The sequence below is a fragment of the Barbus barbus genome (genome assembly GCF_936440315.1).
Source record: "Barbus barbus genome assembly, chromosome: 27".
NCBI lineage: Eukaryota > Metazoa > Chordata > Actinopteri > Cypriniformes > Cyprinidae > Barbus > Barbus barbus.
The window spans coordinates 10,544,790-10,561,046 of record NC_136755.1 but is presented as its reverse complement, the minus strand read 5'-3'; the positions used below and the strand labels follow the sequence as shown (position 1 = coordinate 10,561,046).

At 36.4% G+C, this 16,257-nt stretch overlaps 2 protein-coding genes across 2 annotated transcripts; both read right to left on the bottom strand.

Moving 5' to 3' along the window:
• Positions 1-4,578: 4,578 nt before the first annotated feature.
• LOC306847110 (sclerostin domain-containing protein 1-like) lies at positions 4,579-6,160 on the bottom strand. Its single transcript, XM_079380893.1, has 2 exons — positions 5,946-6,160; positions 4,579-5,476 (listed from the first exon to the last, which is right to left on the bottom strand). The coding sequence occupies exons 1-2, from the start codon at positions 6,139-6,141 to the stop codon at positions 5,064-5,066; spliced, it is 609 nt and encodes a 202-aa protein (XP_079237019.1). The 5' UTR covers positions 6,142-6,160; the 3' UTR covers positions 4,579-5,063.
• Positions 6,161-9,582: 3,422 nt separating this feature from the next.
• Positions 9,583-15,927, bottom strand: LOC306847029 (ankyrin repeat and MYND domain-containing protein 2-like; the record flags this gene model as incomplete). The annotated part of the gene is made up of 10 exons (XM_079380762.1): positions 9,583-9,722; positions 9,966-10,086; positions 10,448-10,576; positions 10,903-11,038; positions 11,122-11,336; positions 12,699-12,859; positions 12,930-13,028; positions 14,121-14,259; positions 14,987-15,051; positions 15,852-15,927. The coding sequence occupies 10 exons, from the start codon at positions 15,925-15,927 to the stop codon at positions 9,583-9,585; spliced, it is 1,281 nt and encodes a 426-aa protein (XP_079236888.1).
• Positions 15,928-16,257: the final 330 nt, after the last annotated feature.

Here is a 16,257-nt window from a genome sequence, read left to right as displayed (position 1 = left end):
CATATACTACAGATCACATACTCAAGTCTATGTACAATATTTCCCAGAATGTATTGAGGCATGAATAAATGTGGATTATGGCCTGTTCTTACCAAGATCAATAACTATAACTATATAAAGTTTTAATTATGCTAATTTTATGAGAATAGTGAAAGCCACATAACAGTTACTGGAAACAACATAAAGCAACAATTTAGTTGAAATCACTTTCAAAAACTACTTTTTTTTCCTGATGGTGAATGATAAAGTCAGTCAATATTGACTTGACATTAAAGGACTAGTTCAAAAACAAATTGCTGAAAATGTTAAGATGTACAACCCGAATTCCGGAAATGTTGGGACGTTTTTTAAAATTTGAATAAAATTAAAACTAAAAGACTTTAAAATCGAATGAACCAATATTTTATATGCAATAGAATATAGAGAACATAACAAATGTTTAAATGGATAAATTTGACACTTTTATCCACTAAATGAGCTCATTTCAAATTTGATGCCTGCTACAGGTCTCGGTTGTCACGGGGGCAACAAAGGGCTGAAAAAGCAATAAATTTGGAAAAGATTCAGCTGGGAGAACATCTAGCAACTAATTAAGTTAATTGACATGAGGTTTGTAACATGATTAGCTATAAAAGGGATGTCTTAGAGAGGCAGAGTCTCTCAGAAGTAAAGATAGGCAGAGGCTCTCCAATCTGTGAAAGAGTGCGTAAAAAGATTGTGGAATACTTTAAAAACAACTTTCCTCAACGTAAAATTGCTAAAATCTTTGCAAATCTTGTCATCTACAGTGCATAACATCATCAAAAGATTCAGAGAGACAGGAGAAATCTCTGTGCGTAAGGGACAAGGCCGAAGACCTTTGTTGGATGCTTGTGGTCTTCGGGGCCCTCAGACGACACTCCATCACTCATCGGCATGATTCTGTCATTGACATTACTAAATGGGCCCAGGAATACTTCCAGAAACCACTGTTGGTAAACACAATCCGCCGTGCCATCTGCAGATGCCAACTAAAGCGCTATCATGCAAAAAGGAAGCAATATGTGAACATCGTCCAGAAGCGCCATCATGTCCTGTGGGCCAAGGCTCATTTAAAATGGACTGTTTCAAAGTGGAAAAGTGTTCTATGGTCAGACGAGTCCAAATTTGACATTCTTGTTGGAAATCACGGACGGCTAAAGAGGAGGGAGACCTTCCAGAGGGTCATCAGTGTTCAGTTCAAAAGCCAGCATCTCTGATGGTATGGGGATGCATAAATGCATACGGTATGGGCAGCTTGCATGTTTTGGAAGGCACTATGAATGCTGAAAGGTATATAAAGGTATTAGAGCAACATATGCTCCCCTCCAGACAAAGTGTAGTTGAAGACAGTCCAGATCTTTCACCTATAGGGAACATTTGGCGCATCATTATACGAAAAAAAGATCAATGATGACCACAAACTCTTCAGCAGCTGGAAACTTATATCAGGCAAGAATGGGACCAAATTCCAACACTAAAACTCCAGAAACTCATTACCTCGATGCCCAGACGTCTTCAAACTATTTTGAAAAGAAGAGGAGATGCTACACCATGGTAAACATGCCCCCATCCCAACTATTTTGAGAACTGTAGCCTGCATCAAATTTGAAATGAGCTCATTTTGTGCATAAAATTGTAAAATTTCTCAGTTTAAACATTTGTTATGCTATCTATTTTTTATTGTGAATAAAATATTGGCTCATGTGATTTGAAAGTCTTTTAGTTTTTATTTTATTCAAATTTAAAAAAAACGTCCCAACATTTCCGGAATTCGGGTTGTAGATGAATTTGTTTCTTTATTGGCTTTTTAGTTCATTAAGTCGTTTACTGATGGACTGGAGTCGTCTGGATTACTTGTGGATTATTGTGATGTTTTTATCAGCTGTTTGGGCTCTCATTCTGACGGTACCCATTCACTGCAGAGGATCCATTGGTGAGCAATTTATGTAATGCTAAATTTCTCCAAATCTGTTCTGATGAAGAAACAAACTCATTGAAATCTTGGATGGCCTGAGGGTGAGTACATTTTTAGAAAATATTTATTTTTGGGTGAGCTATTCTTTTAAAAGAGCTCGGGCATTTAAAGCAGCAGACGACATACTGCAATGCATGCTCACAATAAATAGAACATTATTGTGTGTTGGTTTAGACCGACAACATTCAATTCATGATTGTACAATACATGATGTAAAAGACACTCTATGTTCAATTTAGTAGTTGAAATTTTTAGTCTAACTATATGTTCTGTTTAAACAACTATTTCAAGTTGACACAAAGTAAAATTTTAAGGCTGACACATAAATTTTGTTTTAGCTTTTTTTGCAGTAAAGTTGTGTGACTGTGAGGTTACTATGTTGTTTATGGTAATGGTCCAAACCCTAGGTGAGGTGGAGTTTCGGCTATTTTGGCACATTGTACTGTGTTGACAGAGTGAGTTATACATCACTTGCTGCAGGAATTAGCTGAAGTTAAGCGCTACCCAGGACTGTATGGTATATGATTATAAATGTATGGTTTAAACAAAGACAATTTGTTGAGAACTGACAATTGTTGTGAATTGATGCACAGCAACATAAAACTAAATGGGGTGATGAAACCATGTGAGAAGAAACAAATTAAATGGTGTGTGAATTACAAAGAGAGGATTTAGTTTTTTAGTTTTTTCTTGAACTATGAAAAAATAAACTGTTGAATTAAAAGAACCAAAGAGATTTGTTCTTTCGCGACAAGGGTGAAATAAAAGTATAAAAATGATTTATGCCAGTGTGTCATGTAAATTTATGGGATTTTCTTGGTCCACTAATCACAGCATAAATGTGAATGTTAAATAGCGTAAGGTTATTTGAAATACCAAGAACAGGGTTTCTCAAACTGGGTTATGTGAACATGAAAATGTGTTTTAGGTCAAATGAGTTTCAAAATGTTTGGGAAATTTATTAAAAACAGTAACAGCAACTGCTTGTACAGAAAAATGAGTGTAGATTTTGTAATCCATATTTCTGCCCAAGTAATACATTCTGATCATTTCACAGTAACTCAAAGCAGAACATGCAGCTCTACTTGTGAATGCAGTTTACTTACTACATCTCTCAATATCCTGAATAAAAGGCATGAAAATTCACCTCATCTGTTTTCTAAACACAGTTTATAGATCTTATGTGAGCAACTCATCCATGATTGTGTTTCTTTTTTTTAAGGTTTTGAGTTATGTTTATGTAAAGTGTCACCACTGGATCTTCTGGTTAAACGACAGACTTGTCTCCAGTGACATATGCCAGATTTTTCCAATCATTTAGTCCAAGCTCACGTTCATCTGCCTTCACATCTCAAAATCCATTCAACAAACGATGCACAGAACCATGTACCCACCCTATACGCAACTAACCTTGCAAACTTTGGCAAAGCCAATTTAGTGTGTTCTGAGCTCAGAATCTTGAGTAAACAAATAACACATACCAAGGGATAGCGTGTGTTTGAATACCACAGTATGTGGGAGTATGCAAGTTTTGTGGATCAGAGCAACCCTCTCTTTAGAGAATGTATTTGGTAATTGAGCTTATAAATAACAGCAGGTGGTCCCTGCATCTCAAACTCTCTGGAGGCGAATCTGTTGTCAGGAATAATTATAGAGATGGAGAATCAGTACAGACAAAAGCACCCGTTTCTGACTGCACCTGTCAACACACCAGAGACATCAGACAGACGTCTTCCGTTAGACTCATGATATTACCTGCCTTAGTTTCTCAACCTCATTTTATCTCAGACAGCACACCCAGGACCGCCCATAGTCCGTTTGCTGACCTTCTGATGCATCTCGCTTACAAAACTGGAAAGCATTTTCTTGATTGCCCAAAGTTTGCTTCACACTTTCTTTTATTGCTGTTTCTACAGGATCCACAAAGTATCTCATCTTCCAGTGACTTGCAGTGTAATCTGTGCAGTGTCACCTTCCTCTGGATTCCTGGATTCATAACACAAGGAATCTGATTCATAAATTGGGAATATAACCTCAGGCATGGCAACACGACTTTCAGAATGGCAGAGTGAAAAGATATGGGATACAATGAAGCAGCTTTAACATGTTGCTGCCAAAAAGTAGCTGATGTGCCTGCAGGTGAGGGCAGCCCTTCACAACAATGCAGCGTAGAGTTACGAACACAGTGAGAAAGAACTTGCTCTTGAACTAATTCCTCATTTGTTACATAGTTTCTGTCAGTCCGTGAAATTCTACAACCTTGCCTTTAGCTACAGTCAGTGGACTCAGTGCACAAAATACAAACCAGCATAAGTAAACTACTTAATTTATTGTATAAATGGGTATTCAACTGTGTAAATATCAACTTGAAATTTTCATAAAACAATTCTATAAAAATATATGGATATAATTCTATTAAAAAACGACTACATATGAAATGCAAATATTTACATAGCTGTAGTAATGAGTCAGTTTTTAAAGGAATAGTTCACCCAAAATGAAAATTGTGTTATTTAATCACCCTTAAGCTGTTCCTTTTTCTTCTGTTGAACACAAAAGAAGATATGTTGAAGAATGTTAGTAACCAAACAGTTGACGGTAGCCATTGGCTTCCATAGTATTTTTTTCCATACTATGGAAATCAATGGCTACCAGCAACTGTATGTTTCCCAACATTCTTCTTTTTGAGTTCACCAGAAAAAGAAACTCATACAGGCTTGGATTAAATTGAGGGTGAGTAAATAATGACATTATTATTACATATTTTCATTTTGGTGTGAACTATCCTATAACTTCCGTCTGTCATTTGAAATAGTATAATTGCTTCATGTAATTAGGTTATTTATAAAAAAACATTACCATATTACACTCAAAAAGTGCATATACTCTCACACATACAGTCATAAAAGAATCCACATCTGAAAATATAAAGAAAACAGCTGTACATCTTGTTTCAGTCCAAGTCAGAGTCATTTATCTCAAAGTCACTTTCCTTCCGTGCGCAAGGCTGTATTGGTTAAATCTGCACAAGTATGGCTCATCCTCAACAAACCAGAGGCTCTAATATTTATTCATTTTTAGAGTTAAGCTTTGAGTTTTTAATTTTGCTTTTTTTCTTCTTGGGGTTCTGCAGCGGATGATCCTTTGAGGGACTCTGAGGTGCATGAGAGGAGTCGTTGTTTTGGCGCGTGTATCTCTTGCAGGTGCAGGATGTGACTGCGGTGATCTTGTAGGTGCGTGTGCTGCCGTCCTGGCACTGGAGTTTAATGCGCTGGATGCGTGTGCGTTCGGTGACGCAGCGCCACTCCTGGGCATCCCGTCTGCTCCAGTAGTGACCTCCACCGATCCAGTTGGGCAGCAGGTGGGTGGGTAGACATTCTCCAGCACACACTAACTCCTTGACAGGATTCAGGCTGGTGCACTGGCCGTCAGATATGTATTTAGTGGACCTCAGCTCCCTGCAACCGACCTGGTGCTGCTCTGCAAAAGAAAATTGCATGCTTTAAAAATCAGTGAATGGAGAAGGAATTATATGATACATTACACTTTAAGTAACTTCTACAGTAATACAATAGCCTGAAAGTTTAAATCAGTTTTAAAGGCTTTAAGTTTTAAGGTTAAACAGACATGAACAGATAGATAGATAGATAGATAGATAGATAGATAGATAGATAGATAGATAGATAGATAGATAGATAGATAGATAGATAGATAGATAGATAGATAGATGTTCAGGCAGGTTGCATGGTGTTGCATAGATCTTCTGACTAGTTGAAAATAACACAACCTCTAATGCAATATCACTTAGTTATAAAAATATACATCAGCTCATGATTTTAAAAATATCGGGGATCAAGATTTGAATCGTGTAATATTATTAAAGATATGATTATGAACCCTACAAAAGTACGATAAACGCATGAGTAAATACTTAAAGGTAAACACGTACCGGTTTGGTCACGGCTCTCTGTTCGTCTTCCTCCGTTGCGCGCTCGATTTAAAGAGGCATTATTTGGAGTCTGGTGAGACGGTGCGACCATGTGCCCATACAAATCTTCAGTGTCATCATTTTTGAAAGCATGACAGCTTTTTATCAGAAAGCAGAGCAGAAACAGCAGCTGGTATTCGCATGTGTTGAGGGGCATTGCAAAAGAGTTCGGTTCAGTGTCTCTTTGAAAACTCAGAGAATGATTATACCTACCTGTTTCTCATCCATGTTTATATAGCCGCCCAATTCCAGAACAGCAGCAGTGAGTGGAATGATGAAGTGTGCTGGAAATGGGCGTGTCCTCACGATGTAGTACACGCCCACCTACAGCTAAAGTATTCTGCACCATCCACATGGAAAATTATACTGATGTGAGCTAATCGTTGCAGAAACACGACATGAAATCTGACAAAAAACATTATAAATATATTGTATCCAGACGATTACATTTATTATCCGTAATAGCCTATTTATATGTACGTAATGGCCTATTTATATGATTATGAAAACCAATAAAAATACGTTTATAAATTTCATTTTGTGTAAAACTGCAACATTAATAGAAGAAACACTAGATACCAAAACGCACTTGCTGTGAAAAATGTATAGTTTCTAATTTTACTCGATTCAGTCTGCCTGACTTTCAAATGTTACTTTCATTCTAACATAATCATATAATATGAAGTCATATTTATTTATTATTAATATATTTAATTTGACCATAATTATATATATATATATATATATATATATATATTTTTTTTTTTTTTTTTTTTTTTTTGTCTCAATAATTTTAAATAATATTTTCTTATATTCCCATGGCCCTACAGAGGACAATCAGGTTGGAGAATGTTTGGATGGATTCTTGAATTACATTTTGTTGAATTTTCATATTTTGCTGTTGGATTTGTTTTATTCTCAATTTTTTTAAATAAAGAATTAGCAGCATGCTATTTTATTTTTTTACTAATGCAAACAAACTTTCACTATTATTGTATTGCTTATCTTAAGTAGGAAACACCTATTGTAGCTCAGTTGATATGTGAGCAAACTCTGCATTGTAACATTCTCAAACAGAGAGACACTGTGCTGAGGATGTTGCGCTCTCAGGTGTGAATGAGTTTTCAAGCGTATTTAGATCCTCTACAGGTGAACCTGATGCATTGAACTCTAGGTACAGGCATGCATGACAAAACCTATGAAATGGGATAGCCCTGGATTATTTTACCCCAAAATTATCCAAACAGGTGCCTCCGATGAGCTCACCAAATGAATGTGCATAACACAAACGACATGGAGGAAACACAAAAGCCCAATGCTTGCTTTCTTCCACCGAAAATGTGTGGCTCCCCCAAAAAAGAGTCTAGTTTCACTCACTCCTCAGGCATTTACGATTAATTCATTCCGCTTGCTCCCAGGTACACTTCTTTGATTTGGACGAAAAAAACACTTTAATATTGTGCTGATTTTTATTTTTTTTTAAATTGTATTTCAAAAGCCACTGCTGTCAAAATGATCTCTTGTTACCTAAAAAGCACTGTTAGTCATATTGGTAAAGGGGGGTTTATTGGGGATCACTGAATATGCAACCTCAGGGCTTGAAAGAGAAATATCAAAGTCATACGATGCGGCATTCGCTAATTTCTGCATCTGAAAACCGGATATTTGAGATAGTCCTTTCATGCACCTGTAATGACCGTGACATGCTCATAGATGGAGATAGGAGAGGGATGAATCTCAGGGGAAACAGAGAGGTTACGGCACTGAGTTATAGGTATATTGACATGCGACATGACAACCGTGTGCTAAATAGATCCTCGTTTAGCCCACAGGGTGAGATAGTCCCTTGGGATGAGGGGATGTGGAGACTGGGAACAAAGCGCTCAGGAACAGACAGAGCCGTCTATAGAATTCTGAGCGAGTGCCTTAGGATGTGTGCAACAGAACCAAGTGTGGGAAAGTCCACAGAGGAGATCCCTGCTCTCTCAAAACTCACTGTATAATGCAGTTACCACACTCCAGCTTAAACTGGATATTTTCCAAACATTTTTTGAGAATGTATTGGTATATATTGATTGATGATTATGATAATGATGCATATTCATTTAAAAATGTATATCTTTTTTTAAACTTTGAATTTTAAATAAACATCATCAGGTGCCTATTTCATTAGGTGATCATTATTGAGATCAAAATTTCACCTGAAAGTGATTTATGTTTGTAATAAACACTGTGATTCTGATCAAGTAAAGCATGTATGCTACTCATTCTCAGAAGTTTAAGATTTAAGATCACACTTGATCTTCAGAGGATGGACGCTGCCCTCTAGCGGAAAACTACTGAATTAAAATGTATGTATTACATCAATTTCTTTATTTAGTCAAGAAAAAAAAAAGTTTAGATAAAATTAAGCCTTCAACATGAACTCTTTTAGAGGTTCTACTTTAAAAGCAAATTATGTGAGAAGCAAAAAGCAGATTTAAAATACTATGTTATGAAACAAGCAAAAATAGAAACACTAAGGTTGAAAAAGGTAAAACTTAAACAAAAGCACATAAAGGAATAATTCACCCAAAGATGAAAATTTGTTGAATATTTACTCAGCCTCAGGTCAAGCAAGATGTAGATGAGTTTGTTTCTTCATTGGAGAAATTTACTTTGCATCACTTGCTCACCAGTGGATCCTCTGCAGTGAATGGGTGCCGTCAGAATGACAAACAGCTGATAAAAACATCACAATTATCTACAAGTAATCCACATGACTACAGTCCATCAGGTAACATCTTGTGAAGCGAAATGCTGCATGTTTGCAAAAAAACAAATCCATCATTAAGATGTTTTTTTTTTTACTTTAACTGTCACTTCTAAATCTATAATAATCCAGTGAAGCCCATCCCAGTGAATAACTCCATCCAAAATCCACCAACATATTTTTTTTGTACTCTTTTGGACTGTTTTCACTTGTAAACAATGCTTGATCTGTGTATATTTCTCCCCTGATTCAGATGAGATGACTTTTTCACTGGAAACAATGATTTTAAAACGTCTTAATGATGGACACACTGCTTCTCGCTTCACAAGGTGGATTACTTTTGAATTATTGTGATGTTTTTATCAACTGTTTGGAGTCATTCTGACGGCACCCATTCACTGTAGAGGATCCATCGGTAAGCAAATGATGTAATGCTAAAATTTCTCGAAATCTGTTCAGACGAAGAAACAAACTCATCTACATCGAAGATGACCTAAGGGTGAACACATTTTTAGCAGATTTTCATTTTTTGGGTGAATAATTCCTTTAAAGTGGTAGAGAAAATCCTCAAAGTTTTTCTTTCTGTCTCTGGAGTATCAAACAGTTGCCCACAGTCAAAATAGGAAGTCTTTTGGTTAGCAGTTTGTCATGTGCTCTACATGTCTTGTCTTCTGTGTGGTACTTACACAGCTTAGAATACGTATAAAATCCAACACTTCAGTATCATAGTTTACTGTTTCCTATAAAATGCAGAGCACCAATCACAGCACAGCACACTGAGGTTGAACTGGATGCCCAGCGGACTTCACCTGACCAAAGAAACAAGAGCCAATATCGTTCTGTTCCTCAGTCCTTTCCAGCACAAGGAGGATCTTCAGAGGTTTCACTGTGGTCTTCAGAGGGACCGTTCTGAAGTGCACACTTTGACAGCCCCAGACACAGAGCCAGCATGGAGCTGGCGGTGTTCACTACATCATTGTCAGCAACTGATAGGAAACAGAAAACACACAAATGAAATAAGCTTCATACATCACTTCTAAAACTCTTATAACGTATCATAAAATGACAAGAACAAAGCTTCTGTGAAAAAAAAACATTTTATCATCAGTCCTTATAGTCCTTCAGTGTCATGATGACCAAATACACTGGTAAGATCCAGTAAGATCTAACTCAAGCAAATCAAGCATTTCTTATCTAACCACTGATGTGCTAATATGCTAACACTTTACCATTGCTAGAGATTTCTCTCTGTTTGGGTTGGCGGTTGCCTCTCTGTGGGACAGGAGTTTTGCACTGCCTCTTATGGGTGAACCAGTGCAGCCTCTGACACGTCGGCCCACAGTAGACCACCTGCAAAGAGATCAGAGTATTATGGGAAAACAGAGTGTTTCAGCAACATGTGAAACTCCAACATAATGACAAGAGAGCTTACTTAAGAATACAAAACAATCATCTTTGTATAATATAACTCAACAGTGCACTTTAAATTCAGTTTTGAAGTTAGATATCTTTTCATTTTAATTTTCTTGCATTTCTGACAAAATCTGGCTATACTTTGCAGATGGTCACTATGTGTGATTAACTATAAAATAAATCACATTAACAACATTTGTAAGTTTGGCTAGAAAAATGATCAAAAATGTCAATATTAATTGAATGAATGCTGATGGCAAGTCATGATTACTTAAGGAAAAGAGGAAACACATTATACCATTTTACAGAAGGAGCACTTCTTGTCAGCACCCTTCTCTCCACATGTAGCACAGTACTCTGTGTCCATAAGCACCATCTGTCCTGTCAGTGCCTGGGTCAGAACCGAGAAGGCTGTGGGGTCGTTCCCCTGGAAACAAGAGAGAGGTTGTGAAATAAAATGTCTACACATTTTTATTCTTAAAAATGTTGAAAACAGTTGTGCAGCTTAATATGGTTTGAAGAAACACGTTTCTTTGATAAATAGAAAGGCCAAATGTAGTGTAAAACAGTAATAAACAGTAATATTTAACTTAAAGTTAACTTGTGAAATAGTGATTATTATTTAATATTACCTATTAAATATTAAAAATGATTTAAATAAGTATTATTTAAAATAATTCCACATCATATGACCCTGTAAACTTTGTTTAAAATTATAAGGTGTCCGTTTTATATGTTTAAAAATGTACTGACAATTTCCATTTGTGCTATACTTCGGACCAGCTGTTGCAGCAGGGTTGCCTCACAATAGGGAAACTTCCGGATACAATCACGAATGAATTTATCTTGGTACTGAGGGAAGCCATCACCATCTCTTCCTTTCAGAAGGCTTGGGCAGAAGAAAAAATATATGTTTTTGTGACTCCATTCGCAAAACTGTCTAAGATGGAAGGACCGTAATGATGATGTCACCTCTTCAACAGGGCATCCAGGTTGTCATCACGTTCCTGCAAGAAGGCCAGACACTTCTGCAGAACGCAGCTGATGTAGTGCATCTTCATGGCCAGAACCTCTTTCATGTCCTGCTGTTTCACGCACTGCTCGCAGAGCAGATCCATCACATGGTAGCACTTCTCCAGGGCAACCACATCCACCAATAAGGGGTCCTGCTTCACCAGCATCACCATCTGAAAACACATGATGGAAAAATGTGCCCCAGAATATGAGAAGTGAGATAGTGTCAGAGAGACACTAGCCTTACTTACAATGCAAGTTTCATGGAGGAAACATGTTCTCATGCTACATGATTCTGTTAAACTGATCCCTGCTGAGTATGGCGCTGAGACACCTTACTCATCAGATATCACTGGATGTGAGACAGCTGAGATAGCGCACATAGATGCCATCCGAGATCTGCCACAAAGCACACACGCAAGTCTCTACTAGAGCAACTGTGTGCTAAATTACTAACACACACCTTTGATTTGACACTCACAGGCCTGCATTTGGAAAATACATTTCTGCTGATTTGCCAAAAAAGCCTAACATTACCTATTTTGATGACGCTGAATTTAAAAAATATCACTAAAACCTCTCATCACATACAATTGTTTTCACAAAATAAGAATGAAGATTTTTCAAAAAAATAAAAAAAGTCAACTGCCAAACACATACTCCATTGTCAAAGAACTTTACTTTACTTTAAGTTTTTTGAACACAAAACTAATTTTTCTGCTGCTGTTTGGATGTAGTAAAATCCTAACAGCATCAGAAGCAAATTTTCAAATAGATAATAGGTATCTTAATTAACAAACCGCGCATTTGAAGTACATCTTCACCTAAAAAACTCTTAAAACTACATTCCGTGACACAAAAACAGTATTATTTATAAAATTATAGTGGATCTGGGCATCCGCCACAAAACCCGCTGTGAGACATACCACAAGCAGAGTGATACAAATGGTGAACGGTTAGAGTTCTGTTATCACTAGAATATTGCACTCCTCTCAGCCAATCAGATTCGAGGACCAGAAAGAACTGAAAAATTCTACAAACTGTGTCATATTTTGTGAGAAAGTTTGACTGTTTTTTGGCACTATTTTTGGAATCAGCACCCCAAAATTAGTACGAAACAAGTACTGGATTTCACTCAGCAAATATTATGCAAGGCGGTGTTATTTATGTATTTCAATGCAATGTCACATGCAAATGTCATTCCATTTTTCATATGTTATGCAATGAAGGTTGTTTATCAGTATAACAGATTTATAACAGAAGTCCAAGCCTGTGTTGAAATGCAGGCCATGTTGTTGCTCTGTAATATCACAAGGATATATTTAGATGGAATAAAAGCGGGGGGGGGGGGGGGGGTGTTGGTTAGTGCAAACTGATGCTTCCTCCAGTCATGTGACCTTGTATGGTATTCTTATGGGTCCATGTTATAAAAGCATAGGTTACTGTGTTTCACTCACATTGTCTGGTTTGTGTGAGCATGGTGCTTTACTGCTGCTTAAAATTTGAGTTATAGAAACTCACTTGGCAGTTCTTACCTTGACAGGATTGAGGTTAGTAGTCATGATGATTTTGTGTAGGGGTCCTGCTAGTCTGGGGGGTAGTTTAGGTTCAATCTCTGAGCCCTGGGGTCTGGTGTAGTATTCCAGCCTCGCACGAGAAAAGTAATTGTTGATCACTGTCACACAGTCATGCTGACCTGCACAGGGCAGAAAGATTAAGATTATTTATTCATTAGTAAGTATTAAGTATGCGTATGAATCACTCACCCACAAAGGCAGCCATCTGAGCAGCAGTCCGTCCCACGGAGTTGACCAGATCTGTCTCTGCTCCAGCATCTAAGATCATCTCTGTTATTTCTGCATTACCTGTGGGATTATTTAGATTAGATGAGCTGGGAAAACTTTAGATGTCATTTTCAGATTATCTACACTATATACAATACTGTTCAATAAATGCATTAAATTGTTATAAAGTTACAATATTTCTTCTCATATAAATGCTGTTCGTTTGAACTTTCTATTTATCAAAGAATTCTAAAAAAAGGATCATAGATTTGAACTGTTTGCAACATTGATTATAATGAGATTTAGGCAATATTGCGATTAAACTTTTCTCATGTAAACACAATACTTCAATCAAATTGATGTGATTAACCTCATAATCATAGTACAATATGTGGCATATACAGATTGTAATCGCAATAAACAGATACGTAAACATATTACTGTGATTAATTCCTTACACTGATAATTGGAAATAATCACATCATTGATACACATGTAATGTAGTCATTGATAATAATAAGAAATGTTTCTTGAGCAGCAAATCAACATATTAGAATAATTTCTGAATGCTCAAGTGACACTGAAGACTGGAGTAATGATGCTGAAAATTCAGCTTTGCCATCACAGGAATAAATTACATTTTAATATGTATTAAAAAAATATATACTTTAAATTGTAATAATTATTTCACAATATTACTGTATTTTTGATCAAATGAATGCAATCTTGTTGATCTTAGGAGACTTCTAAAAACTATGCCTTTATTGCTTTAAAACTGGATCATTTTATTGTTATTTTATGAACAGTTGATGAAAAATCACCAATACATGTAAATGCATTTTACAATATGTTTGATGATATTATTCAATTTTTACACACTTTTCTGTCCAATTTGTGTTTTTTTTCATGACTGTGCTAATTGTGCAACCCAATGCAAGGTCATCCTATGAAATTCATTCATAAATGGCCTTGCAAAAGCTGTTACTGAAGCATTGCTCTTTCAAAAGGTACTAAAATATGTACACTTTAGCTAATAATATGTGTATTTAAGGTACTAATACAAACCTTTTAGGGGTAAATAAGATACAAAGGTGTACCTTTTGAAAAGGTAACTTAGTGAAGCTAAATGTTAGATAAAATGAAACTTGGTAGAGTATATCGACATGAGTTTACCTGAGAGGCCAGCGAACATGAGGGCAGTATAACCATACTCATGCTCATTACAGTTGACATCAGCTCCGTGCTGCAGCAGCAGTCTGCACATGTCTGCTTTACCTTTATAGGCCGCATGCATGAGAGGGGTCATGCCATACTAAAACGACAAGAAGGAAAATACTTCAGAAATGTCTTTTCATCTGCATGACTCAAAAGCAAATGACACTTAGCCTTGTTCAGTCCCCTCACAAATTGTGAAAATCTAGGAAATGTGTCTGGAGGATGGAGATTCTGACAAAACACTGGCACTTGTTGAGAGTGACATGAGCTGGGTGAGTCATAATCTTTCGAAAGAGAGAAAAGTCGAAAGACTGCGTTGGTGGCACAGCGAACAAGCTGCACATCTGATTTTGACAGGTGGTATACACTTATCAGCTTCTGTTTCTAATCATTCTGGCCCCAAAAGGACCTCAAGTACTCTGTAGGTTACATCTAGTGGCATGTCTTCATTATCACACCTCTTTAAGGACCACATCCGCCACTCAAGAGTCTCCGCCATATGCCTGAATAACAATGTGGAACATATGCTGTCACTTCACCAGCCCACCAGCCACTGCACTTGTTTACATAAGCGCTGATCGTCAGAAAACAATTAAATAATACCATTATTTACAGTGTAAAGCCTGCGACTATGTTGTCAGGCTACAGAAAAACAGCATAAACATTAATAAACGTAGCAATAAGTATGGGTTGTGTTTGGCCAGTAGCCCTATGTCTGATTTTATGTTTTGTTGTGTTACAGCTTGGTGAACCCCAATGAGCCATAATTGGAGCTTAAATGGCCTGTAAATTACTACCCATATACATCATCTTTATGTTCTTACCTCATCCAGACAGTTAACACACACATTTGGATTGCTGAGCAGCTGGGTGGCCTCTTGCACATCACCTTTTAAGAAAACACAGTCTAGAGTTTAAAAACTAAACAGTAGGATCATGGACAACTCATGATGATCCACCATCGTATTCCCTTGGATACACACCCAACTGTATTTTGTATAAAGACACTTAAAGTATACTGAGGGTATTTTTATTATCTACCTTTTTCAAATTATGCAAGGATTCAGTAAAATACTGTTCTAAGATAAACAGAAAGTTTCATTATGCTGGTTAGTTTATAGATAAAGTGGACTATGTGAACAAATCTTACATTTAATATCAAAGTCTGTATAATATGAAACAGGCACTGTTTATACTGGGGCATGTAAGATTATGTTAAGGTTTGAAAGAAGTCTCTCCCATTTAGCAAGCCTACATTTTTTAGATCAAAAATGCAGTAAACACAGAAATATTTTGAAATATTATTACAATTTAAAATATCTGTTTTCTATTTGAATATATAGTAAAATGTTTTTTTGTTTTTTTTCTTGTGAAGCAAAGCTTTCAGCAGCCATTACCAGTGTTCAGTGTCACATGATCCTTCAGAAATCAGTTGCTTCTCAAGAAACATATTATTATCATTGTTGAAAACATTTGTGCTGTCTAATATATTTGTGGAAACCTTTTAGGATTCATTTATTAATAGAAAGTTTTAAAACAGCATTAATTTGAAATAGAAATCTTTTGTGATGAATTTGTTTACTGTGTCACTTTTGATCAATGTGTTTTGCTGAATAAAAGTACTAAATTCTTAAAAAAAAAAAAAAAAAAAGTGAAAATAAATAAATTACAACTAGTGATTTCCAGTACCTGCAGCAGCTACCTGTAGCATCACTTTCTCTTCAGATGTCAGATCACCTTTCCTGGCAGCGGTCATGCTCGTCATATTGACACCAGTCATTTGTTATTATTGTTAAGGATAGGATAAATAGTGCATCGACGTGAAAATTGCTTCCTCAGAAAACCGACCTTATAATACAGAACTCAAAGTAATAAAGAGAAAAGCATCCTTGGTTCATACCACTTTGGAAATTGAAAGGAGGGGAGGGTGGATATTCGAGTGACATGATGTGAACGAGCCGTAATAAATATTTTATTTCAAACTCTTTTGTAAATTCTGGTTATTAATTTTTTTATTCAAGACGATTTATTGATTAATAGCAACAGTAATAAATCATGTCTTACGAAGTACCCCTTTCGGGAGTAGTTCAGCCCA

Bases quoted from the DNA above. Each gene is read 5' to 3' on its own strand.
- LOC306847110 (XM_079380893.1), bottom strand. From the start codon at position 6,141: ATGCCCCTCAACACATGCGAATACCAGCTGCTGTTTCTGCTCTGCTTT. The intron at 5,477-5,945 runs GTACGTGTTTAC...TTTCTTTTGCAG, and splicing joins AGAGAGCCGTGACCAAACCG to AGCAGCACCAGGTCGGTTGC.